Here is a 26,434-nt window from a genome sequence, read left to right on the forward strand (position 1 = left end):
ACCTGGCAGAGCTCAAGAGCCCCATCCCAGGGTAAGGGGTGCCACAGGTTTGCCTCCTCCTCCCTCCAGCCCAAGCAGGGCCTGGATTCACTTTGCCATTGCCTGCATGAGCCACACCTGCCGCAGACTCTGCACTCCAGCAAGGTTGGGACGGGGACAGCTGGGGGCCCTCTCCAGCAGGGCTGGGGGGAGCAGGGAGCTGAGGGTTGGGAGTGAGGGGCACCAGCTGGGCTGTGGCTTGAGAGTGAGGAGCATGAGGGGGACGGGGGGCTGTGGGTCAGGAGTGCAGGACACCAGGAGGGACGGGGGGTACTGTGGGTTGGGAGTGAGGGGCACTGGCAGGGCCAGGATTCTGCGAGTCCGGAATGAGGGGCAGCAGCAGGGATGGGGGGCTGCCAGTTGGGAGTGAAGGGCAGGGGGGCAGTATTTTTGGCTTGGGAGTGAGGGGCCAGGGGGCTGTGGCTTTATTTTTGTTTTGCATTTAATTTCTGAGGCAATAATACTTGTTATTTACTGTAACAGTTAGAAATGCCCCCCCTCCCCCGGTGTCCTCTTTTTTGGAACTGGAAATATGGTAACCCTATACTTCGAGTAGGATCACAAAGAATGCATCAATGCTAAAAACTATGCAGTTAGCCTAAACTCCCAGCTCTTATGGCATTACAAGCAGAAAGGGACAGTTCTTATGGTCTGTCATGCAGACTGGTTGGATTCCTTTGTCCATCCTGTAGACTAAGGTTATATTTGTTTAACCTGTCTTCTGCATTTCCACTCATTTAGCCAGGTACCTTCTACAGTCCACTGCTGGGGTTTGACCAGAGGGAGCTACTGGTGCAGATGGTGTTCACAGGTTTTCAGAATCTCACCCTGTTGAGCATCATCTCTAGAGAAACTTGCTGCATCGTCATAACCTCCTACCTTAAGGCTGTACTCCCAATGAAGCTTGTGACTCAGAGATGGGAGGGTATGTGGTAGAGGGTAGCTTTGGCCCAGACCCAGGCATTAGACATGCTGGGGAGAAAGTTTATTTAGCACCCATGAAACAATGTGCTCTGCTCGTCCTTTGTTGCTTCAGGATTGCTGGGGATTCTAGCGTTAACAAAGCAAACTAGCCTGATTGCCTGCTCAGGGGTGGGCAAAATGCAGCCTGGCAGGGCGTTCTATCTGACCCATGGGGCCGCTAAAAATTTTACAAAATAATATTTATCTGCCCCTGGCTGCCTGTCATGGGCCCTCGATGGCTTGCCAAAACTCAGTAAGTGGCCCTCTAGCCAAAATAATTGTCCACCCCGGCCTAGTTCATGTGGAGACTTTGTGTAGCCTTCAGCCTTGCCAGCATGGCATGCCCAAGTGAAACCTGAGAACTGGTCACTGCATGGTATCCCAGATTTTGCAAACTGCATCAGAGCTGGAGGATTAGAATGGTTTCTAACTCCAAAGCCTATTTCTAAGGATTTTTTTTCTCTTATATGAATCAAACAATTCAGGTTTTAAAGAAAATTGGATAAACAAACTCTATCATGTGCAGTTAGTCACATGAACTCCACTTTCTTCATGGGGCAACATGCAAACAGGGCTTGAAGCTGGGAGTGATGGATTGCCAGCCTTGCTTACTTCCACTTGAGCTAAAACAGCAACAGCAGATGCCTGCTAGACTCTCTTGAGCAGCCATGATACATGCTATGTCTGTGAATTATACAGCATTTTACTAGGCAGCAGCAGGCTGGTGGTAGTCATGATTCTAAGCTTCTATTCCTGGCTATGGTAGGGAAATGTGATAGAGTAAGTGAAATCAGACTTGCTTTGCACATAGACCTGGTATATACACTGTGAAAGGTAGCAGGGCTGAGTCTTGGTTGTACTGTTAAAAATTTAGTTTTGCCATGAGTGACTTTGTATAATGTTACTTTGCAAAATGGGACAGAGAAAAAAGAGGATACTCACCCATTTCTAGTGTAGGGTGTGAAGCTTTGAGCACAAGTAGACGATGAACTATACCGAACTACAAACAGCAGTTTGTAGAGATGACTTCTTAATCTTCAGTTACCTGGCTTTCATTGTAATGGACCTCTGCTTAGACCAGGGGTGTCAAACTCATCCATCCCTGTGGACCTGATGAGTGGCATGGGACTGGTCCACAGGTTGGACTGATCCCACAGACCAGCTCCGCCTTGCAGCATGGCCTGGCCGGAGTTGCTGCTGCCCTGAGGCTGCAGTGTATAGCAGGGCTGTGCTGCACTGCAGGGCTCTGCTGCATGACTCTGAAGCTACCATTGCTGGTCTGTGCTGCACTGTCCTGGGGCCACTGCAACGCTGTACTTCACAGCCCCAGAGCCACTGCTGCGTGCAGTATAGCTCCAGAGTAGTATGTGGCTGTTCTGGGGCTGTTGCACATGGTGGCTGCTCTGCCACTGGGACACAAGCTGGAGCAGGAGCTCTGTGCAGTGCAAGGGGTCATCTGGTGAGTCCCAGAGTGACACACAGGCAGTATGTGGTGGGAGCTTTGCTAGATGACTGACACAGTTAAAAACTTTTTGTGAACTTTTTGCACTGTCTCCACCACATGCTGCCTGTGTGTCACTCTGAGACCCCTTGACCTCCCCGGCTTAGACAAAGGGGTACTTATATTTTGATTTCTCTTTCTCTATGCTACTGAGCTTAGCCTGGTGATTCAGCCTCCTGTATCTGAAATGTAAAATATCCCATGAAATAGTATATGATATTGCCAGCCCCAGGCATCCCAAAATGATGAGTCAGTACCTCTAAACTCATGAGTTTAGCTTAAAAATCAAGAGATTAAAAAAAAAGATAATGCATTGTATTTGCCTGCTGGTTTCTGAGCCACATTTTTCAGCTTTCTTGGAAGAAAACCCATGGTTAAGCTGCAGGCAGCTGGTACCAGAAAATTAGGCTTTTAAAAGAAAAAGCAGTAAGGACCACAAGACTTGGGGTAAAATCCTGAGAGCATTCAACGCTAAGAACAGACCAGCTGGTGTGTGCTGGATAGGTGGAGCTGTTGTATGTGCTGGAGGGGCTGTTATATGTGCTTCTGCTGCTATGTTGAGCAAGCATGTTCTGTGCCAGTTGCTTTACGTGATAAGAACTCTTTGATGATCACATGTATACTCTGCTAAGAAGAAAATTTGGCTACTTTTCTTCTCTGTTTTAAAGATGTCTGTTGTTTCACAAGACTTGGCCCAGCTGCTCACAGTATAGGGCAAAGGAACTGCCATTGCAGCTCTGGTTTCAGCATTGTCCTTTGGAACCTAGAGGGCACAGCAAATGTTACATTTTTTCCTGTTTATTGTTAGAAATCAACAAAACACCAGCTAGCAATGATTAGTGACTGCAATACAGAGGGGCATGGAGCTACAAAATGAGTCTTGTGTTGCCCCTACCCCATTGGGAAGATTAAACTATGTTAGGGGTATTAAGCATGAGCTGTACTGTGTTTGCCTTTCTGTTGTGTTCTGCAGAAAGGTCTGAGACTTTGCATATTTTTACAGGAGCCTTTGCAAACCCCCAAGATAAGCTTGCCCATGTGGACACATATGAAAGGATAATACCTCGTAAACTGCCAACAACTTTGGGGAAGAGAGACCTTTCTGCACAACTTGTAAGTATCAGTGTCTCTAATTCAGTGAACTCTAAACCCAGATTCAGGAGGCAATCCAGTTGGAGCCTGGTACCAGACCCCAGATTAGCCCTAACAAATCATGAGCTTTCTCAGACTTGCAGAGTGGCCAGCAACTGAATGACTATTCTTGGATCTAGCCTATGGAGCCATATCATCTAACCCACAGGGCTCTCCACAGGTCCAGAAATATAGTGGCATGACAATATAATAGCATTAATGATTGCAGCTCTCTGTTCTACACTTTATCTAAAAATTCTAGGAGCACAGCAGCCTGGATCTGGAGAAGCTGTATCATCTGGCCTGCAGGGCTGCCTTCAGGGCTGGAAATTTGGTAATAGGTGGAGTGGCGACAGCTTCTGCCGCTTTGGGAGCTGCACCAGATATTGCTGCTGCTACCCAATTCCAGCCCTGCAGGCCAGATGACATAGCTTTGTGTTCCAGATTCAGCTTGTGCACCAGCTTTGTGAAGCTTATCTGGCTTGCCAGGGCAGATGAGTTGTACACTATTAGATAATTGCAGTGTTTCCTTTTAGGCTTGAAGGCTATGAGTAAATAGGGTAGTGTGCTATGACTTCCACTTTGCAACAGGAAGGGTGTGGTAAAACCAGGAACGGAACTAGGTCAATTGACTCCCATTCCTACACTTCAGACACATCCATTCTTCCACATAGATCTCCAAAAGCTGTTTAAATCAGCAGATAAATCCCAGAGAAGGCACGTCAGTTCAGGAGAGGAGATCTCTTTCTCTCGCCCTCTCTCTTTCAGTAGCTGCTGGCAGGCAACCTGGTTGGCACAAAGCTGAGCTCAGAGACTTTTTATGGCAGGAGTTTTGCTAGATGACTGACACAAGAACTCGTGTGAACTTTTTGCATTGTCTGTACCACAAACGATGTAACTCTTGAAACACCAATTCAGAGCAGCTTTCTTGAAATACTTAGGAACAAGATTAGAATTGCTAGTGGATTATAATTACCAGTGTCAGAATAATTTGTTTACGGGGTAATGAGGATGTTGCATACTTTTTCAGAACTGATCAGCAATATGTTACCATCTTTCATGATTTAGCACAGGTCTCACATGTGGGTTTTTTCCCCCTTAAATGCACACTTCCAGGCATCAGCCATCCATGAGTCGGAATTTCACTTTTCATTTAAGAAAAGTCAGTTTGTAGTTCTTGTGATTGGAGGGGAAAGCATGAATGCTAAAGGCACCCAAAGAAAAGAACCTACATTCTACTATTTTAAAGTGTCTTGATTTTTAAGCCAATCTGATGATTTTGCAGGTTTAACTCATGGTTTTTTAATGTATGCAACTATCAATACTAGATTTGTCATGTTAATCTTAGTGGCAGCCTCTTCAATGAATTTTAAAGATTTTTAATATCTTAAGACATTTAAAAACACAAAACACTTAAGAAGGGCTAGATTTCATGTAATTTTTTAAACCTAAATTTCCTAGTAAACTCTTGGTACAACATGTTCATATGTGATTCAGACCCTTTCTGATTAAATAGTTTCAAAAATACTCCCTGAAGGAATCTGTTCTCTTTGCTCCAGAAACCTAAACTCATCATGAAGTAAACATTCAGAAGGCTATTTAGAGGTACCATCTGTGCCATTTGTATTGAACAATTTGCTTTCTTTCCTTCTTTGTTTTCATATTCATCCCAACGAAGAGGGAGCACATCTAAAAATGCATCCTTTTGTTACATCTATGTAACATGCATATGCAGCAGGAGAGATGATGGATTGGGGTGGCATAGGTATGGCCTACATACATGAGTTTAGCGTGTGGCGGGCCAGTAGGGGGTGCTCCTGCATTGAGCCACCCACCTCACTGCACCTGACCACCTTCCAGGCTCCAAGTGCCTCCCGGGGGGACCTCACATCTGGCTGACCCCCTTCCTGGAGCACACCCGCAAGCCTGGGGGTAACGCCGCCACCACCCAGGGTCTGGACTGATCCTGGCCCTGTACCCCTTGGGAAACACAGGCCTAGTCGGCTTTGAGGGTACTTGACCCACTGCAAGAACTTGGGGTGCTTCCCTCAGTCTGAAGCACAAATAGTGGTTTCCCTTAGTCAGCTGAACCAAGGGGACCCCAAGGCATAATTTATACCCTCTCGCAATAAGGCTCCCATGCTAGGTACAGAGGAGAACTTTATTGGTTATAAGGAGCAGGTTTAGAATAGGGTACAGGGTAGAGCAATATCAGAGAAATCCCTTAGAGCAAACAGTGGCATGGTAGTGAGTAACAACGGGGTGTCAGTAGAGGAGCAAGAGCAGTTAGCTGGTTGGCATAAACTCCCTCACTTTGGCTCCCGGTGTACTGGCTCTAGGCGGAGTAGCCCTTGTGTTCTATGGAGCTCTACATACCCTTTCACAGCAGGTAGAGAAATGAGTCACTGCATCCAATATGCACCCCTACTAGGGCAGAGTGGAGCCCACCGTGCTTCCCCGAATCTTTGAATCTCTTTGTAGCTGTTTAGGTCTGGTTTTCCCTGTGCTCACCCTGATGTTGGGTAACTAGTGACTTCTGGGGTCATCTGTAGGGTCCCTGCTAATTTGCATAGGGGAAACAGGAGATTCCAGCCCCGGGAGATGAACCTCTCCTTTTTCAGTTTGCTCTCTGGGCAGAATTTCTTTTTTCTAACTTCAGGACAAGTCCTGGGATTATGTCTCAACTCTAATCACTGCCATAGTCAGTGGGAGTTTGACTGAGTCAAACTGAGTCACCCCACCCCAAGAGGTGCTTAGGGAAGCTTTATCCGGTCTTTTCAGCTGCTCTGCATATTTCACAATTCCTCCACCAAACAATTACTCTTCTTTTTCTGTCTGACTTGCTACCCTGGTCTGCCTCAAGTGACTTCTGTGGCTTTTCTGCAGATCTGCATTTCTCAAGGATTGTTTACTGGCTTGGAAAAGTTGCCAACAATAACAAAGATTCATTTTGTGGGCAGACACTAAAGAGAGACCATAATCTTGCATGGGGATGCTGTTCATCTCTGCAGAATTCATCATCGAGTTCTGTAGACAGTACCTTGCATCTCCTGCTTAGCCAGAGTGTTTGTTCAGGTGACAGTATGTAAGAGAAACACTTTCTGAAGACCTTTGGAGTTCTAAGGGCTGCAGTCAGAGGCCACTCAGGTGGCCACCGGGAGACTCAGAAGGCAAAGAGGCAGTTTTTTTATTTGGAAATGGATTTTTTATTCCCAGAATGACCTCAAATTAAAAACACAAAACAGTGAAATTTAGAACAGTTGACTTGCAAGGAAAATCTCTCACTGTCCCAGTTGGATCTCTGTGGCATAAATGGCACCTATTCACATGACAGACCTCTGCTCTGACTAGACCTCCCAGATTTGCTGCGAGTCTGCTGGAGCGTGCTAACCAGCAGCTGCTGCATCCCGTGTATTCAGTGTTCCTGCTCTTTAACATGGCAGCAGGGGCACTTTAAAGCTCATTGAACCAGCTTTAATTAAAGCGTCTCTGCTGCAAATTTGAAGCGTGGGACGCTGTGGGAGCTTTAATTAGAGTGGCAATCAGAGCCTCTCTAATTAAAATGCCCACCCCCTCCTCTACCCTGTAGCATCTATATAGATGCCCTGAGAGACTTTCCAATTGCAGTCTAATTTCAGCTCCACAGTGTTTTCTTTGGTGAGATTTCATACTTTTATATAGTAATTAATAGTATCACTCCAACTGAAGAGATCAACTTCCCTCAATGAGAGCAAACCCCAGCGAACTGAGGGCTATTTACCCTGTCAAGCTCTAGTATATTCAGTGCCCTGCCATGCTCCTTGCACTGGCTAGCGGGCAATCTTAGATGGCCAGAGAGTACTTCTTTCATTCTCAAATGGCTAGAGAGTACTGCTTTCCAGTCTTTCCATCGTGAGGAGCACATACGGCCCAATATTCATTCACGTGGCCAAATTGCCTATTGTCTGCCTCTTTTTGCTCAGCATGTGTGCACAACATAGGCACAGAAAGATACCTCCTACACATACACACACAGACCTCGCACAAGCACAAGCACTCACACTCCATAACTACCTATTCATGGACATCCATGCACATGCCTTTGGAAGATTCCATAGAAGTGACAATCTGTTTAAATAAAAAGGTTTTATATTTTCATGATTACAGGAGCATGTAGGGTTCAATATGACTCTAAAAGCTAAATTTATTTCCTTAGACCAAATGGCTTCAGTATTAATTACTTCCTGCACAATCTAGGCTTGGTAACCGACAAGAAGAACATTTTATTTTCAAAGGATGATTCTGTGTATTGGATCAGTCAAAGATAAAGAGGTCTTCATATCTGCATAAGTGAGGCAGTTAAAAGAAGCTACTGGAAAATTCTGTGGTTTTTCAGTTTTGTTTCTCTTGAATTAAATGCCAAAAAAGGAGCTTTTTATGTCCGTGATAAGAAATGAGAAGTTGCTTCCTTGTATGCCAGCTTTGGCCTTGTGCCAAATATGAAAGCTGAGCCTTAACTGAACCGCAGTTTAATTGTCAGCTCCCTTTTCTTTATTTCAAGGTGTTCTGGAGATTTTCAGTATTGAGCAGCAGATTTATTTATTTTCTGGTATACTTGGCTGTTGATTTCCACCTGTCTTTGACAGTTACCTGTGTAGTAAGCATGAATGGTCTGCTTCCAGAAGTGCTGAGAACACACACACCCTTTCAGATCAGTAGGAGTTGCCAGTGCACAACACCTTTGAAGTATGGTGTGTCTATAATATATTTCAACAAGACCCACTTGTGACTAGCAGAATAGTGAATGGAGTAGTGTAAATGTGAATTTTGTAGGTAGCCATGGAGCATATGCCTATGCTACTGAAGGGAATGTGATTGCAGCACAGTCAATATTGCATCCAGCTTGCAATAATCTTTCTGGAACTACTAATAATAGTGAAGATGTACTTACAGACATTTCATTCCTTGCCATTGCATCTTCACTACTATTGTTACTCAGGTTTGCTAGATTAAAGCAATGTTCCTACATCTCTGACTGCGGTGTGGATATGCCCTGAGCATCTCAGGCAAGTTTACATCTCATGGATGATAGAAAACCTTGTCTACCTATTAGGTGCATGAGGCGCTAAAGTGTGATTCTTTTCCACCCTTCTCTAGTCCCTGAAAAATAGTTCATGCAAAAGATGGACGGTGTTTCTTCTTCCTTGCTGCTTTTTGTGATTCACTCTTAATGGTAAAATGATAAGCATATTACAAAAGTAAATGCATTAATGTATTTTCAGGACTTGAACATGGTGGAACAGAATTACATTTAGGTGTCTTAAGTCCACTTAGATACCTAGCAGGTGGAATCGAATATGCCCCTATCCATGTTACATTTTATTGGTCTAATGATCACAGGATTGTCTTGTTTTACTTCCTGCAGAGTACATATCCTGACCATATTGTCTATGGCATCCGAGCCGAAGGGAAGGATTATGTTCTTTATCTGGAAAAGAATAAGTAAGTGTATAGTGGTGTGAGTATGGCTTGGAGAGTTTCCTAATTAAATCATTTTTAGCCTAGTTTTAAGTCTGGCTTCTTTTCTAAGCCACATTGTTTAGTTCAGAGGTGAAACTTTACGGAGTTTAAGGAGCTAGAACAGTAGACTATCTTGGACCTCTAGATGAACCCTTTGATCCTTGAATTGAAACCTGCTTTCCTAATGGCTTGTGTCCAGATCCAAAACAAAAAGGAGATTATTCTGGTTCAGAGATACCTCATGAAATTTCAGAACCCAAACCTGACCTCAACCTAATTTAGCCTCACACCCAATCCCCTTGTCTGTCTGTATTTGTGTTTTGTGCTTATCAGTGTCTGATATCCGATTCAGAGTTTATTACCATTTCCACAGCAGCATTACTGCTTCTCTTGGAACTCAGCTCTTAGCTACTCATCCCTGATCCCTGTTCACATCCTGATGCCCACTCCCACTGTTGATGGAAAGGGGGAAGTTCAGTCTCCTCCCACTGTAACTTTATGGCAGAGAACTCATAAGCAGGGAAATACATGTCATGTACAAATCTGCAGACTGATAGCAGGGGAAGAATAATTTGTGATTCATGAATCTGTTTTTGATTGTTTCTCCTCCAGCATTTTGTTTGGAGAAGTTAGCTCTGCCCACCTGTTGCTGAGTTCCCTACTGCTCCATTTAGGGGAACTTGTCTTCTTGTAGCCCCTTTAGCAGTAAATGGGGGTGACTGTATGACACTGAATCCCCTCCAAACACTGACTCAGGTTACTTGCTTACCAACTATCTATCAGACAGAACATAAAAAGCAGTTCCTGTTCTGTGGCAATAATAGCTTCTTCTTTGTAAGAAAAGGTCACATTCCAACTTATGGCAAACCTGTGGTGTGGGGATTTTCCAGTAGGAGTTCCTGCAGTGATGTGGTACTAATCATGATAACTTGCTTATAAAAATAGTGTAATGAGCTTCAGTGTCAGGGCTCCCAAATTAGCAGGATTTGGCTGGATTGCAGGGTCTTCTCATACCATCTGGTTTTCTCTCTGGAGTATACTGTTCAGCTAGAGATTTACACTGTCAGCCTTCATTGCTAACATCCATTCCTCTTTTACAGGGGACTGCTTGGGGAGCACTACACTGAAACCTATTATTTAGAAAATGGTACAGAAGTCACTGAGAAGCCGGACACCCAGGTATGGATCCCAGCACTATGCTAGTTGATGCAATGTGGCTTGTGCATGATGGGAGAGCTGAAGGTTATGCTGAAGTTGAGGATGTCTTAGGCCAGATCTCTAGAGCTTGCAGTGTGTCTTCCAGTATTTTCCACAAGCAAAGTAAAAGGCTTTTTTTTAGGATGATTGGTGCCTGAGATACTGAGATGTGGGTCAGGACTGGAGCTGAGAATGCCCATATCCATGTCCTTGTGTCCCGTGTCCCCTTTCCCATAGCTCTGGAAGACAGGTGAGGGATCTGTGAACAGAGCAGCTGTCAAAGTAAATGGAGTTATTCACGACATGATTGAGAAAAAAGACACTCACCTTCATCTCCATCATCCTTTCTCCAGCCATGTGCAGACTGCCTGCACAGTGGGAGAGGGTTAGGCTGCCTGCATTGTGTAGGTGGCCGTGAAAGGAGCCAGGTTGCTCACGCTTAAGGGAGGAGAGCCAAGCTATCCATGCTCTGCGTGCAGCTGGGAAAGGGGCTGGGCTGTCCATGTGGTAAGTGGGAGCTGGGTTGCTTGTGCTGCCTACATGGCAGGCATGGGGATGGGCTGCCCACACTGCACACAAGGTGGGCCTTGCTGCTTGTGACTGGGCAGTCTGCTGCCCAGGTGCCATATGGCTCCCTGCCGCCAAGAAGTTGAGCAGCCTTGCAACAGACCAGGGGTTTTCAACCTTTTTAAATAAGTGTACCCCCAGTTGCCAAACGCAGAGGCAGGTGGGAGGGGCTCATGACTGAAAGTGGAGCGGGGGCACGTATGAGTTTCTTCCTGCATCTGGTCAGCCAGGCGGTGCCTGTGTGGCCCGCACAGGGGTGCAGCTGCCCTGGCCCCCCCGGCCCTGCTCCTGGGTGGTGGCAGTGTGGGGTGGTGGGTGGTAGTGTTCTGTCCCCATCTGCCCATGTGTACCCCCTAAGGCCTTACCAAGTACCCCTGGGGGTACACGTACCCCTGGTTGACAGTCCCTGCGATAGACTATAAGACCAGAAGGGACCCTTATGATGCAGCGTGACCTCCTGCACAGCACTGTCTTAACAAAACTTCCCTCAGCAACTTCTGTATTGAACCCATTTGACTCCTGGCTGATCTGGGGCACAGCACTGCTTTGCCTTTCTCTGGCATCTTCCTTCTGGGTACCACAAAACACCAGAGAACAAAGCCTTCCACCATCCCAGGAAGGAAAGCCAGACTAGTTATCATCTCATCTTTCATCTATGGAGACTGAGGCTCAGAGATCCCATGGTCACACTGTAAGACCCAGGAACAGTCCCCACTTTCTTGACACCCACTGTGACTTCTCAGCAGTAGGTTTTGCTTCATGGTCAGAGCGTGAATTGGTTCCCTGTGACCAATTGGGAGACAGGCCAGCATAGGCTCAGGCTACCCCTCAAAGACAGCTGAGTTTTGTGGGGAGGGCACTACAGTGATTTCCATTCTGGGCCATTCTGTCTCCCTTTGTGGGAAGCTATGCAGGATGCACAGTGTGGTCACAGGGAGCACAGTTAAATGAGTTCTTTTTTCTCTGTCAGCAGCTTTGCAGGTGCCCAGCATGGAGTTGTAAGCAGGGACTCCTGCCTCTACAACATTTCACCTCACAAAACTTATCTAGCTCCCAGCAAAACCTTGATCCTAACTTCCCTGTGCAGCAACGGTTAGAAAGAAACCTTGATTTCACCTACCCTGTGCCATCTGAGCCTAGCTTCTTTTCAGAGCACCTGAACTGCCCATTCTGCTCTGAGCGATATCCTTGCAAGATATCTGTAGGATGCTGCTGTGTCCCTGGATGGTCTTTAGCCCAGCTTGCTTTTGGAGCCTCCCTTGCTGTGCCTGCCTGACCTTCTACCCTCATTCCTACTCTTCTGTAGGATCCTCATATCCCCAGATAGGCCTTCTCTTTTATCCCAGGTGAGAGGTCAGCCCTGCTGTCCCCTATATGGCTTTCCCCTCCTCAGCTCACCCAGTTCTGGGGGTTTACCACTGCTCTTCTCAGATGGCCTTTACTTGTCCGGTAGCTTCTTCTGGTGAATATCTCTTCTGTCTCCAGGCAAGCTCTGCCCCCTCAACCTTCCTTATTCTGCACACTATCCATGCTGCCCCTAGATGGCCTTTTATACTCAGCCTGGCTCACTGTGGGGGGAGTTTGCTATCCATTAATGTTTTTTGTTCCCTACCTTTCTCCCTTGCCCTCATTATAAGAATAGGGAGACATCTGCATGTCTCCAGAGGGCAATCCTATAGTTATAATGATTGAATTTACACACCCAAAGGGGACAATAGAATCACTCCTGTGCTTTAGCTTGTCTTAAGCTGAGCCAGTCCTATTCCATAAGGTGAAACAGAATTTTGCTTTTAGTGAATTTTTTCCTCCCAATTATCCACAGTGGGCATGTATAAATGTGCATTCATGTCAGCTTAAATTGACTGTGCAGTAAGCTACTGTGCAGTAAGTGGGACTAGGCCAGCATCTACACATGCAGGTGTTAAAGTGCATTAACGCTGTGTGTGGACTGACTTGGGACTAACTTTAGTCCCAGGTCAGTCCACACACACAGTGTTGCTGTGCAGTAAGGCATCTACATATGCATTACTGCACAGTAATTAATCGGGCATTCATTTGATACCTGCATGATGCAGATATCAACTTTATGCTCAAGTCGGTGTAAGTCACCATATTTACTGTGCAGTACAGGCGTGTGCATGTTGACGGATGCCCGTGTTGTGCAGTAATTTTAGTTACTGTGCAGTAAATACGCATGTGCAGATGTACCCAGTATATTGCAGATTGACTTTTAACTTCTGTTTCCTCTGGTGCAGGATCACTGCTTTTATCATGGGCATGTTCAGGGTTACAGTGACTCAGTGGCCAGCATCAGTGCCTGCAAAGGACTACGGTATGTATTTTTTCGCTTACACAAGATGCACAGAGAGGAGGGAACATCAGAACACACACAGGCAAAGCCTACAGTAACACTGGGGGGGCAGATTCTGTCATCCCACATTTGGATGTCATTTATAGTAGGGAGAGGTGGGTGTAAAATCCTACTGTTCTGATCTGGTAACATTTTAGACCCATTCCAGGCCAATTAGTGTGACAAAATCAATCTGATTCTGTTTTGGTAAAAGGGTATATATGTTAATTATACAATATGATGATGTCACAATATATTGAATATACTGATGTTTCACCTCTTTGTAATATATTGATGTGCCTTCAAACCAGCATGCCATCTCTCATGATTTTGTGGCAACTCTTTTAACATTTTTTTCATAAGGCCATGTGAATATAGGGGTCATGTGAATACAGAAGCATCTTAGCTTTCCTTTTAAAAAAAAAAAAAAAAAAAAAATCAGTTTCCTCCTGGTTGTAGAGAACAGCTTGAAATATGTTCCAAATGTGACCAAAAGCCAGAAGGCAAATATGGAGAACCATGTTTTTATGTTAATTTGATTTTGGGGGTCTTGCTCATAATGTTTTACTACTTGGGATTGACAGTTCTGGGACACTTACATGCTGTTATAATAAGGATTCTAAGGTACTTTGAAATATGCAGGTATTCAGGTATCACTTCTCCCAGTCACTGAAATATTGTCTCCTTTAAATGAAACATAGCAGCTATTTTTCAATGCACAGCAATTCAGAGGAGGAAGGGAACAGCACTCTTGCATCTTGTTGTACAGGAGGGGAGGCTAGGAAGAGGCAAGATGAAATTAGATTAGGACGTTGTGGCTAAGACTAGTTGTGTGCAATGTTTGCCAGAACCACAAGTGTACTTGCAGTCAGCCTTGGCTGGGGTTTGGGCTGCATTCCTGAGCCACTGGTTTTACCTGCTGTTTTCTAATGGAAACATGAGCTACTTGGAAATGTTTGTGTAAGAATAGGTCTGGACTGAAACCCAGCTCTGGATATTCATGAGTGCGGGGACATCTGGCTTCAGATCTGAACTTTGCAGCTCAAGCCCCCTTTTAACATGAAGTCACTTTGTCTGTCCCTTAAAGCATATTCTACACACTCCATGTCAGCTTCTGCACTCTGTTGTATCCTCTGCCCAGCTCCCTCCATACTGAGTCACTCCTGGTAGCTATTGTCATCTCTGGGACAGGTAGAATTAAGATTGCATTATGGGGCTGGTATATAATGTAATTCTGCATTTTCTAGTTTTCTCACAGCTATGTTTCCATTATCTCCTCTCTTTTCCTAGTTTTCAGAAGCTTGAGTAGCTAAAATTGAGGTTTTAGAAGGACATGAGACACCTCTGGAAAGTTTGAACTCTCTGAAAATAAAGTCTTGGGACAATTGATTTAGTCCTCCTGTTTGTTTTTTCTTTCGTGGCCAGTTTGCCCCTCACCCTATGATGACTTGTTTCTTTATTAGCCTTTTGTGATGGACATTGTCAGAATCATTTTGGAAGTACAAATGTCAACCACTTTTTCCACAAGTTTACTGATGCATTGTCAACTTTCTAAGAGATTAGTAAGATATAATTTTCACTTGCAGGAAGTATGGTAAATAAATCTTATCATAATCATTTAGGCATTTTCATATTAGGCATTAATTATGGTTCTACCATTTTGCTAGGAAAAAATGTAAGGTTTACTGACCCGTATTTCCTTAGCTTGCCCCACAAGCTCTTTTAAAATATAGACACAGTGCCAATGCCCTCCTATCCTCCAGTACAGCTACAGTATAGAGAGAAAAAGAGTTCCTTCTGAATTCCTTTCTTTCCCAAGCCCACAGGGCTCAGAGGAAGATGACAGCTGCATTCATCCTAGTACCCCCAAAGGAATAGGATTCACCTCTGCGTGTGTCTGCCAGTACTGTCACAGAGATTGGACATCTTTGGCCCTATCTTCTCCTCTACTACAGTTGGGGTCCGTCTTTGTGCTTATTTTATATCCTGAAAACTGGAAGTTTTACCAGCGTTAGTGCTTCATGTCACCAGACACACACCCAAGCTCCAAAGACAAATCATAGTGGGCCGTGCTTTTTCCCTTTAATCAGAAGGAAGCTCCAAACTAGCTTCACTAGGATCAGGCGTGGACCCAAGACTCTGCCGAGCTCAGAAATAAATCGGGCAATAAATCTTATACAGGAGTGAAAATGGTATGCTTTTGGGGCAGGTGCTTGATGACCTGAAAAAGAAACAGCCCAGCACCAAACTGAGGTGTGCACTCGCGTCATTCATAACCAGATTACAATATGTTTCGTCATGCTGACTTGTATCTTATCCCAGGAGTAGTGCACAGAATTACTTGTGTAATCAGATGAGTAAAGAGATTATAGCCTGGTTCCTACAGCGAAATGAAAAGTTGGGTTTTTCTAGAAAACAGCATCCTGCATGGAGCGTTGATCAGCAAGCAAAGCCTGCAAATCCTGGGATCGCTTGTGGAAACTCAAAGGAAGAATGCTCCTGATTACACCTAGACAGTACATTCTCTCCCCTCTGGCTCACTGAGAAAAGCTGACATTCAAACTCTTCCCAGATGGTTTGCTCCCACAGAGAATCTGCTTTGGTTCGTGTCTCAGTGTTCCCACTGCCAATCATTTCCTGGGAGTTATATTTTTTTCTCATGGTGGAAAACCCCCCCCATGATTATACAAGAAAAGAGAATGAAGCAAACAAGTCTGGAGCACAAACTGATGTAATTTACACTTTCTTCTAGCCCCTTGCTTTCTCAGCCACCAGAGATGACCATAGAAGGGTGAGCGGCCTGGGGCAAATCAGCCTGTGCGGGGCACAGACGTGGTGGGGAAGTGGGGTGTAGCGAGCAGCTGGATGTGAAGTCAGCCTGGCTCTGTGGGGCCTGGCACAGTCACCCCAATTTGCCCCCCTAGGGACAGGCCTGTCTGTCACTCTTTAGCTTCAGCTCATTTCCATATCCAGCCTCCTTACACATCAGCTGTCATTTGACTGTGACTTTTCCAAAAGAGAAGAACATAACAAAAAGAGATGAGGAATCATCCTATTATTAAATGTAAACTATCTTTTACCCTCCTGCTGTTTCTTGGTGGGCCAAGTACACTTATTTTATCTCCCTATGCTTGGGGTAAGTGAGTCTAAAGGAGCTGAGTCTAGGCAGGCCTAACATACATGATACCATATGCTGCCTCTAAATTTGACCTGTTGACTTCAGTAGGATGCCCTGAGGAAAATTTTCCTTTCCATATGGCTAATATCAATATTGCAGAAGTGGAACACAGCCAGTCATGTTGCGTGTAGAATCTTTAATGATTCTTCTCTGACTGGCAGAGCTGCCTAGCTATTTTGCTGCTGCTGTGGGAAGGACAGTTCCCTTTAACTCATATCTGTGAAAATTGCTTTGTAATTTTTGCTGTATGCTTTTGTCTTAATGTGAGAAGCCTGACTGCCTGTTAAATAGCATCAGTAATCTTTCTGCCTTTCTCCATACATTGTAATGAATGAGATCCTTATCATTAAGGAGTAGAACCTGGAGTTTATAACTGGGCTGAAGAGCTAGAAAAGCATCTGATTATCTAAAGGGTATTCAGAGCAAATACATATAAAATGTAAAGTGGCTTTACATGCCTGCCATATTTTCAATGTCATTTCAGAGACAGCAAGTAAAAGAATGGGTATTACTGAGGAGGGGAAGAGTAGGGAAAAGTAAATATTTCCTAGGGGGGAATTACAAATAAACTAAATGAGGCATGAATATTGCTCATTGTATTAGTCATACAGGAGCTGAGTTGTTACTGAAGGTAGCTGTTTCTTTCCCATGTGACTGTGCAACTGGCATCTGAATGTTCTGGAGACCAGGGTAAAGTGGTAATAACGCTAAGGTGCAGCAAACTCACCATTCCCTTTAGCAGGACAAGGCCATGGAGATCTTTCTCACCCAAGAAATTAAGTAATAATTGCAATAAGCAGAGCTGCAGTATATTTTTTCTTAGAACAGTGTCTCTGTTAGCTGCTTTTAATACTTGATCAATACTATCATCCTAAAATCATAGAATCATAGAAAATTAGGCTTCTGGTTCAAGAGGTCTCCTAGTCCAACCCCCCGCTCAATGCAGGACCATCCCCAACTAGATAATTCCAGCCAATGTTTTGTCTGGCCAGGTATTAAAAACCTCCAAGCATGGAGATTCCACAACCTGTCTGGGCAACCTATTTCAATGTTTTATAAACCTCCTGATGAGAAAGTTCATCCTAATATCTAACTTAAACTTCCCTGGCTGCAACTTGAGACCCTTGTTCCTTGTTCTGTTATCTGCCACCACTGAGAACAGTTTAGCTCCATCTTCTTTGGAACCACCCTTCAGGTAGTGGAAGGCTGTTATTAAATCCCCCGTCAGTCTCCTCTTCTCTAGACTAAATAAGCCCAGTTCCCTCAACCTCTTCTCATTAAGTTGTGTGCCTCAGCCCCCTTACCATTTTTGTTGCCCTCTGCTGCATTCTTTATAATTTGTCCACATCCTTTCTGTAGTGGGGGGCTCAAAACTGGACACAATACTCCAGATGTGGTCTCACCAGTGCCGAATACAGGGGAAAAATCACTTTCCTCAATCTGCTGGCAACACTCCTAGTAATGCAGCCAAGTACGCCATTACCCTTCTTCATACCTCTCTTGGATATCCTCACTTCTCTTGTTATCCTTCATGTCCCTTGCTAGCTGTAACTCCAGTTATGCTTTGCCTTTCCTGATTCAATCCCTGCATGCCTGAGCAATGCTCTGATGTTCCTCCTTAGTTGTTTGTCCAAGTTCCCAGTTCTTGTAATCTTCCTTTTTGCATTTTAGCTCACCAAAGAGTTTCCTGCTAAGCCAAGCTGGTCTTCTGCCACACTTAGCAGACTTTCTGTGCGTTGGGGTGGTTCATTCCTGCGCCCTCAGTAAGGTTTATTTAAAATACAACCAGCTCTCCTGGACTCCTTTCACCTTCACATTGGTGTCCCAGGGGATCCTGCCCATCAGTTCCCTGAGAGAGTCAGACTCTGCTTTTCTGAAGTCCAGGATCCTTACTGTTCTCCTCTGCTGCTCTCCTTCCTTCCTTTCCTCAGGATCCTGAACTCAATCACTTCTACATCTCCACCAGTTTTTCCATGTTTGTGAGAAGCAGGTCAAGAAGAGCATGGCCCCTAGTTGGCCTCTCCAAGACTTGCACCAGGAAGTTATCCTCAACACTCTCCAAAAACTTCCTGGAGTGCCTGCGTACTGCTGTATTACCCTCCCAGCAGATGTCAGGGTGACTGAAGTCCCCCATGAGAACCAGGGCCTATGATGTGCTTCTTCTAGGTCACTTACCTCAGGGTTTTGGTCTCCATCCCCTGGCAAAACTAATTTAAAGCCTTCCTTACAGACAGTGATCCTGTCTGCGAAGATGCTGTTCTCTCTCTTTTTCAGGTGGATCCCAATTTCTTTCTAGCAATCCTTCTTCATGGAACAAACATCCTGTGCTTGAAAAAGCCAGAGTCCTGCTAGTGACAACATCTGCATAGCCAAGCATTGATCTGCAGGATGCATCTGCTCCTATCTGGGTCCTTCCCTTTGACTGGAAGGATTGAGGAGAATACCACCTGAGACCCTGTCCACTTCACCCTTACATCCAGAGCCCTGTAGTCACTTTTGATCTGTTCAGTGCCATCCCTGACAGTATCATTGGTGCCCACATGGATGAGCAGCATGGGGTAGCAGTCAGAGGGCCAGATGAGTCTCAGTAATCCTTCCATGACATCTCAGATCTGGTCTCTGGGCAACCAGCAGACCTCCCAAGACAACAGGTCAGGCCAGCAGATGGATTGTCCACAGACCTCCATCATCTGTAGAAGGGAGTCTCCATCTACCACCATCCATTGCTTCCTCTTGGTGGCAGTGGTCTTGAACCTCCCAACCTTGGGGCTGCCTGGTGTGGCCTCCTCCACCAATGGAATGTGCTCCTCCTACTGTGTTGCTAGGTCTTTCTATCTGTTTTGCAGGCAAAGTACTCCAGGTGGAGATGAAGACTTCAGCTTGCTGCCAGAGGTCACAGGCTTCCAACTTCCTGGGAGTCCATGTCCTCTTCCTTCTCCAGCACCATCTCTGGTAGTCCTTCCTCCACAGTCCTTGAGGTCTCCTCCAGCATTTAATCGATAAAGTCCTCATGGCAGAGGATGCTTTGGAGCCTTGTCACCTCCTCCTGCAGCTATCTTGCCTGCTCCCGTAGGGACACCACGAGGAAGCCCGATTCGCATCTTAGGCACTCCCCCATTTGGATCTGGTGTCTGGTGACCGGATCATCATCTTCTTCTTCCTCCTCTTGTTCCCATCAAACTGCTTGCTAGCTTCCCTATTTTTTGCCCCTGCTCGTTCACTCCTTATACATTGTGATAAGAGTTTGTGTTGCTTCATGTTATTAGGGAATTTAAAACTCACTCTACCAGATGATGCCATTAGGCATACAGCCAAGTAGAGCACTACACTACCCTAGCTTGGACCAGTGGTGGATTTACAGTTAGTGGGGCCCTGTGATCCAAGCAGGGTGTGGGACCCCACGTCCCATGCCACAGCACATCCACGGGGGAATTAGCATGGCACACCGGCCATGGGGGAGGTGCGGTGGCCAGAATTTCCAGCCAACAGCTGAAGATCCTCACAACCCGTTGGGTGGGAAGGAGGACCAGAAACCAAAGGCAGGAGGCTCTCCAGCAGCAACAGCAGTGTGAGCAGTGGGGCCTCCTGTCATGGGGGCCTCATCTCACCCCATGGTTGGTTTCATAGTATATCCACCACTGGCTTGGACACATGCTGCATATAACTTAGTATCACATCTTTCTTCCATACTTGATTGGATGCTAATAGCTTATTCTGGCCTCTCTGGCCACTGCTGATTCTTCAGAGGCCCAGAACAAGGTGAAAAAAGGGCCCATAATTCTCCTTTCCAGCTGTGCAACATTGGCCATGGAGCAATGCCTGGGAACAGTCTCTTCCTGAACTTTGCATAGATTAGCTCACACTCTGAGGTATTATTCTCTTTACCAGTGTTTTAGCATCATTAGGAATAAATCATGTTAGTGGTCAAGGGATTACCCAACTCTTTCTAGTCTCCATTCACTGCAGCATCAGCCTCCAAGATCGTGGGGCTTGGATACTTTTTGGTGTGCAATTTTTTTTGCTAGTTAGATAACTATGTATTGCCCTTACATTAAGGACATTATAATACCAATTCCCATGCATACCCTTTTCTCAGGCTCCTAGCTATTAGCACAATTATTTAATTATTATTATTGTTAATGGTATTAGACCAGGTTCTTTGATCAAAAGTCTTGTGAATCTGGAGCAAACCAGTACATAGCTCATCTGCAGATCATTCTTATAGGGCAGAGAAGGTCCTTTTGGCCTGAGGAAATGACCTTTGGGTCTAGAGCTGGAATAGGGTCAGACTAGGGTATAGGATTGAGTTCTTGGCCCAGCATTGGACTCATATTTGATGTGTCTGCTCTTGAATGAGCTGTTCTTGTGAAAGCTTTGCCCCCCACTGGGAAATATTCTAGTATCAACTGCTCCCCTGGGATCAGTGGTGTTCGGATCTCATCAGAACTGTACCTGAGAAACAGGCCTCTCCTTGTTTGGGATCATTCCTAGTGTCAGGGCCATAGGCATCACATTGAAGTTTTCTATACCACGACATTCATAGTAGCTTGGAACTGATGATTTAATTTTCATTCATTTCTATTTTGTCATGCTTGAATAGTAAAGTGCCCTTCCCCTACCCACAGGAATAGAAAAAAAAAACCCCACTCCACTGGCTGCTGTTTTTTTATTGCTGCCATAACATTAAAAAAAATGTTATGGCAGCACAAAGACAAGAAAAGATAATGTCAGTATCCACCTTAAGAGAGGACCAGTGAACAATAACACTGTTCTTCTTAAAGTTCAGCATCCCTATGCCATACTGTAGCTATACAGCTCCTGTAGAAGTGTTAACATGCCACTCAAAGTGGGGAGGCAGATGATGAAATATCTCTGTGTAGATCAGGGGTGGGCAATTATTTCAGCTGGAGGGCTGCTGAATGATTTTTGGTGAGCTGTCAAGCGCCACAAGGGTAGCTCCACCCCTTGACAGGTGCCTTACCCCCGATCACCATCTTGAGACCGGAAGTCCCACCCACTAACTCCTGACCTTTACCACTGGAAGTCACACCCCGCCCCCACAGAAGTACTCCGCCCCCACAGAAGTTGCCATCTTGGAACCAGAACAAAACAAACAAATCATATACTAAAAATCAAGCATCTGCTATAACATATTTTAATTTTATTTAATTTTTTTTTTCCTGATATACTTGTGGTTGCATAATATATAAAGAGGTGATTGCATAATAGCTCAAAATAAAGTCTTACTCTTGTATATTGTGTGGGGGGAGTGTGGGGGTGGGGTGTGTGTGTGTGATGGGGGGGTATGGGTGTGGAAGTGTGTGTGGATGAGTGTGGGGTGTGGGGGTGGGTGTGTTGCTTCACATGGCGGCACAGAGCCAGTCTTGCCTGCTGGCACACACCTTCAAACCAAATCAGGCTCCGTGCCAGCACGTGGGGCTCCCAACACTACAGGTGGGAACTGTGTACCATTGGGCTGGGCCAGCTCCGTGCCTCCATGTGGAGCTTCCAGCACTCCAGTGGGGAGTTTTATGTGGAGGTATGGATCCTGCGTGGCCCAGTGGCATGTGGACTGGGAGCTGTGGGGAGTCATACGCCATTGGGCCAGGCGGGCTCCATGCCTCTATGTGCGGATCCCTGCCAGAGGGCTGGAAGCCTCACGTGGAAGCACGAAACTGGCCTGGCCTGGCCCAGTGGTGCACAACACCCACCAGCTGGGAATTGCACATGGTGGCACAGAGCCAGCCTAGTCTGGCTCAAAGGCACGCACCAGTGGGGTGGGCCAGGCTAGTTCCGTGCCGCCACGTGCAGCTCCTGGGAGTCAGCTGGAGCTGTGTGCTGCTGGGGGGCTCTGCCTGCAGCGTGCCAGGAGCGCCCAGAGGGCCCACTGCCTGTTGCTGCTGCTGCCACCAGCAGCAGGGGCTGTGCGCTGTGGTGGGCGGGCCCACCCCCAACACCACTCACAACCCCTCCCCCCTTCCTGCAGGCAGGAGCTCCCCTCTCTACTTGCAAGGTGTTCAGTTGCAAGCCATTGTACTCATTGCCTCCACATGAGGCTCCCAGATGGAGTGCCTGGAGCTCCATAGAGGTGGAGGCACAGAGCCCGCTCAGTCCAATAGTGCATGACCCCTGAAAGCCTCTTGGCAGCTTTCAGAGGGGCAGCCACAGGCTGGTAATTGTTTTTTGTTGGGGCCCTGGTCTAGCAGGCCAGATCCAGCCCATGGGTCATATTTTGCCCACCCCTGGTTTAGATGATTGTCAAACCTTTCATTGAACTACATGTCCCTGGGCGTGTCTACACAAGATGCTTAATGTGCAGTAGACTAACTCTACTGCATATTAATGCGCACAACAAAAACTCTGCTAATATGTTAATGTGTGGTTGTATTAGTCTACTGCGTATTAAGTATCACACAAAAGGTGTATGATTGCACTAATGCGCAGTATGGCAGCCTACTGCACATTTATTTAGTACTTTAGTACTTTATATAGTACAAGTACTATATTTAATGCACAGTAGGTACTGCACATTAATAAACGTGTAGATGTGCCCCCTGACACCAAGTCATATACCCCTACATCTCTTTGCAGTGGATTTTTTGGGACTAATCAAGCCATCTATTTAATTGAGCCACTGGGAGAGAATGAGAAGATGGAGCATGCTGTGTACAAGGCAAAACACCTGAGAATGAAGCGTGCAACCTGTGGAGACTCCAATATCACTTTGGAATATGATCATGAGCCAAAAATTGCCGCACCCATGAAACTCCATCATTGGGTAGGAAGCCAGCGTATCCCACTGTGTTGGGGTTGAATTGGTAAAACACAGAGCCTGACCCAGTGCCTACTAAAGACAATGGCAGTCTGTTTGTTGACCTCTATAGGCTCTGGATCATACTGTTTGTTTGGAGGGGGCATTGAGAGGAAGGGTATGAAGAGACAGAGTGAGTAGTTTGCAAAAAAGCAAAAGTACCTCCCATGCTTTACATATCTCACTGCTTGTCAAATTGTACTGCTGCTGACTGTAACCCATTGCTGTAGCTATCACTACAGTGTTAGGGCAGCAACCCAGATTTTGGAAGACCTGGCATTGATTCCCTGCTCCACTGCAGACTCCTTGTTTGATCTTGGGCAAATCACTAGGTCTGTCTGTGTCTCCCTTCTATATAATGAGAATAATTGCCTTTCTCTACTTAGCAGGCAACTCTGGGCACATCTACACATGTGCTGTAATGTGCATTAGTCTATTTTCATGCACATTAAAGTGTCACTAAAAAAACTGGGCATTTTTACACATGCTTTAGGAGGTGTGGGGGGGCGGTGCTCTAATTAAAATGAAATGCTAATTAAAAGCGCCCAAGCATCACAAGTATCAGTGTCCCACATGCTGAAAAATGGTGGTGGGGTGCTTTGAACTAAAGCTTATTGAATGAGCTTCAGTTCAAAGCACCCCACCGCCATTTTTCAGCATGGGGACTCTGATACACATGATGCTAACGTCTGCTGGAGTGCATTAATTTCCGCGCTCCAGCAGACTCAATTAATTGATTAATCAAGTCTGCTCCAATGCTCTGGATTTGCAGCTCATTGGAGTTGGCTCCCTGTGCTGTTTAGATAATGTACATTAAAATAAGCTACTTAAAAACTGCGGGCACTTTTACATGTGCTCCAGGGGTGGGAGTGCAGGGGGGAGTGGAGATTTAATTAGAGTAGCTCTGAAAGCCACTCAGAGCTAATTAAAGTGCCACTGTGTTTCCTATATCAGCGTCCCGGTGCTTAAAAATGGTGTCGGGGTTGCCTGAATGAGCTTTAGTTCTAGTGCCGCTGTTGCCATTTTTAAGTGCAGGGACACTGATACATGAGACACAGGGGAAAGCTGGAGCAATTGTGCAATTGTCCCACTCCAGCAGACTCAATTTATTGAATCTGCTGTAACATGCTGGAATTCCAGCACGTCGGAGCAGCCTCACTGCTTGTGTATAAGCGCCCCATACTCTTTAGTTAATACTCATTAAGACAAGCTCATGTCTGCAGTTGTATAAGCAGTGAAATGTGCATCAGCACTGAGAAAATGGTGGTGGCACACTTTTGAACTAAAACAAATAAAAGGTGTTTTAGTTCAAAAGTGCACCACCACCTTTTTCTGAACTCTGACACACATTTCGCCGCTTATACAACTGTGTGCAATGCAGTTCGCGTCAGCTTGCATGTAGAGCAGACTCGATTAATCAAGTCTACTCTGAAGCAGTGGATCTCCGGTGCATTGTGGGACAAAAAGGTGTGTGTATAAATGCCCGGAGGTACTAGATTTAATGCACATTAACTAAAGTGCATTAATGCACATGTAGATGCACCCTCTGAGGAGAAACATGTTCAGCAGTATGCAGTGTTTAGATATTGTGGCAATGGGGACCAGAGCCCCCTATCTGGACAGAGTTGATCACGGATGATTGGGGAGGGAAAAGCTGCAAAGAAGGCTCAGCAAACCAGCAGCAGCAAGCCCAGCAGTTAGAATAACTAATGCAGAAAAAACTAGACTCTGTTCTAGAATATAACAGGTTGTAAGCAGTGAGCGTTCATGCTTAGGAACCCTGCAGGAAGGCTTCTGTCATGCAGCCTCTGTTTAGAGCTAGCAGAGATGGAGTTCAAGTTCCATATGGCATTTACTTTTGTCTTTCAGAAATCTGATCCATTACAGAAAGGGCCCTGGTATGTGGAGCTGGTTTTGGTAGTGGACAATGAGGAGGTAAAGGGAATGAATGGGCTGAGACCGTTTAATTCTCTAGTGCTATAAAGAAACTGTAGCAACTTCACTGGAAATTTGTTTCTTTCCTTAGTATAAGAAATACAGAGACTTGCGGACAGTCCAGAATCGCATGAAGGAAATTGTGAATCACGTTGACAAGGTACCACATGCTGTGGTGAGGCTGCTGGGCCCATCTTGTTCTCATTCCTTGTGCAAAACTCCCAGTAGCATCAGCATAATTTCCACTCCCTAAAGTAGGGCTTGGGGGACTGGGCTGATTGTTGCTTGCAGTGATAACTACGTCGAACACTCTAATCAATGCACGCAGTCAGGAGACAGAAGATAGTTGCTTCAGCCTCAAATAATAATAGAGAACAGGCTTGATTGGAAAATGTCTCAATACAATGTATGATGGCCATTTCACCGTGTTTGGTGACAAACCAGTAGTAGTCAATTTATAAATATAAGCAAAGACGAATGTCACATAATTAGATAGACACAGTAGGAACCCAGATGTAGGTGAGGAAGGACCCAGTGAAAGCTTACTGCAGAGCAAATGTGACACCAGAAGGGCCCATTGTACACCTCTGGTATCATACCCTGGGTGCTATGGTGCTGCGTACTGATGATGTCACTGAGCCCCTGAGATGCCTTTGTACAACTTCCCTGACTGAAGTGTTTACTTTGGGGGGCATTTTTAGAGATAAGATGGCTTGTACGTAAGTAATGTTCTAGTTGTCATGGAGAATAGAAGAGAAGACAGTTAGGGCTAGATTCTGTTGCAGCTATTATGCATGTAAATAGATGCAAGTGTCTAACACAGCAGTTCCCAAACTGTGGGTGGCGACCCCAAATGGGGTCACAACATCAGCGGATGGGTAGCAAGTGTGGGGGGCTGTGGGTTGGGAGTGAGGGGCCATACTGAGGAAATGGGGCCATGCTGAGAAAAGGGGGCCATAAATGGGGTCATGCTGAGGAAAAGTTTGGGAAGCACTGGTCTAACTAATTTAACTTCACCCTGCATGAGTCCCAGAAGGCTGCTAATACAGAAGACTGGTGGATGCGCCTTCTCTTTGCTGCTTTTTGTGACTCACTTTTAAGGGTCACACCTACTTTAAGGGTGTGTTACAAAAGTAGATAAATTAATGGATTTTCAGCACTCAAGCAGGGTGGAACAGAATTGCACTTTGACCCCTTAGTCCACTTAGATTCCTGATAGGCAGAATAGGATCTGGTCCTTATTGTCTCAGGCTTTAGTTCAGC

General features: G+C 45.6%; 1 protein-coding gene across 3 annotated transcripts in view; it reads left to right on the forward strand.

Annotated features, from left to right (window-relative positions):
- Window positions 1-3,436: 3,436 nt before the first annotated feature.
- The window catches only part of ADAM8 (ADAM metallopeptidase domain 8), a 57,846-nt gene continuing 34,848 nt past the window's right edge, over window positions 3,437-26,434 (forward strand). For 2 of the 3 annotated variants that reach the window (XM_025214680.1, XM_025214681.1), the window contains exons 1-4: window positions 13,171-13,229; window positions 23,017-23,203; window positions 25,106-25,171; window positions 25,263-25,331. In XM_025214680.1, coding sequence (XP_025070465.1) covers window positions 23,078-23,203; window positions 25,106-25,171; window positions 25,263-25,331 — 261 coding nt within the window. In that variant the 5' untranslated portion in view covers window positions 13,171-13,229; window positions 23,017-23,077. Of the gene's footprint in view, window positions 3,617-9,038; window positions 9,116-10,233; window positions 10,313-13,152; window positions 13,230-23,016; window positions 23,204-25,105; window positions 25,172-25,262; window positions 25,332-26,434 lie in introns of those variants that run through there. The other variant, XM_025214679.1, reaches the window with a different exon arrangement.

This window comes from Alligator sinensis, unplaced genomic scaffold (genome assembly GCF_000455745.1).
Source record: "Alligator sinensis unplaced genomic scaffold, ASM45574v1 scaffold675_1, whole genome shotgun sequence".
NCBI classification, from domain to species: Eukaryota; Metazoa; Chordata; order Crocodylia; family Alligatoridae; genus Alligator; species Alligator sinensis.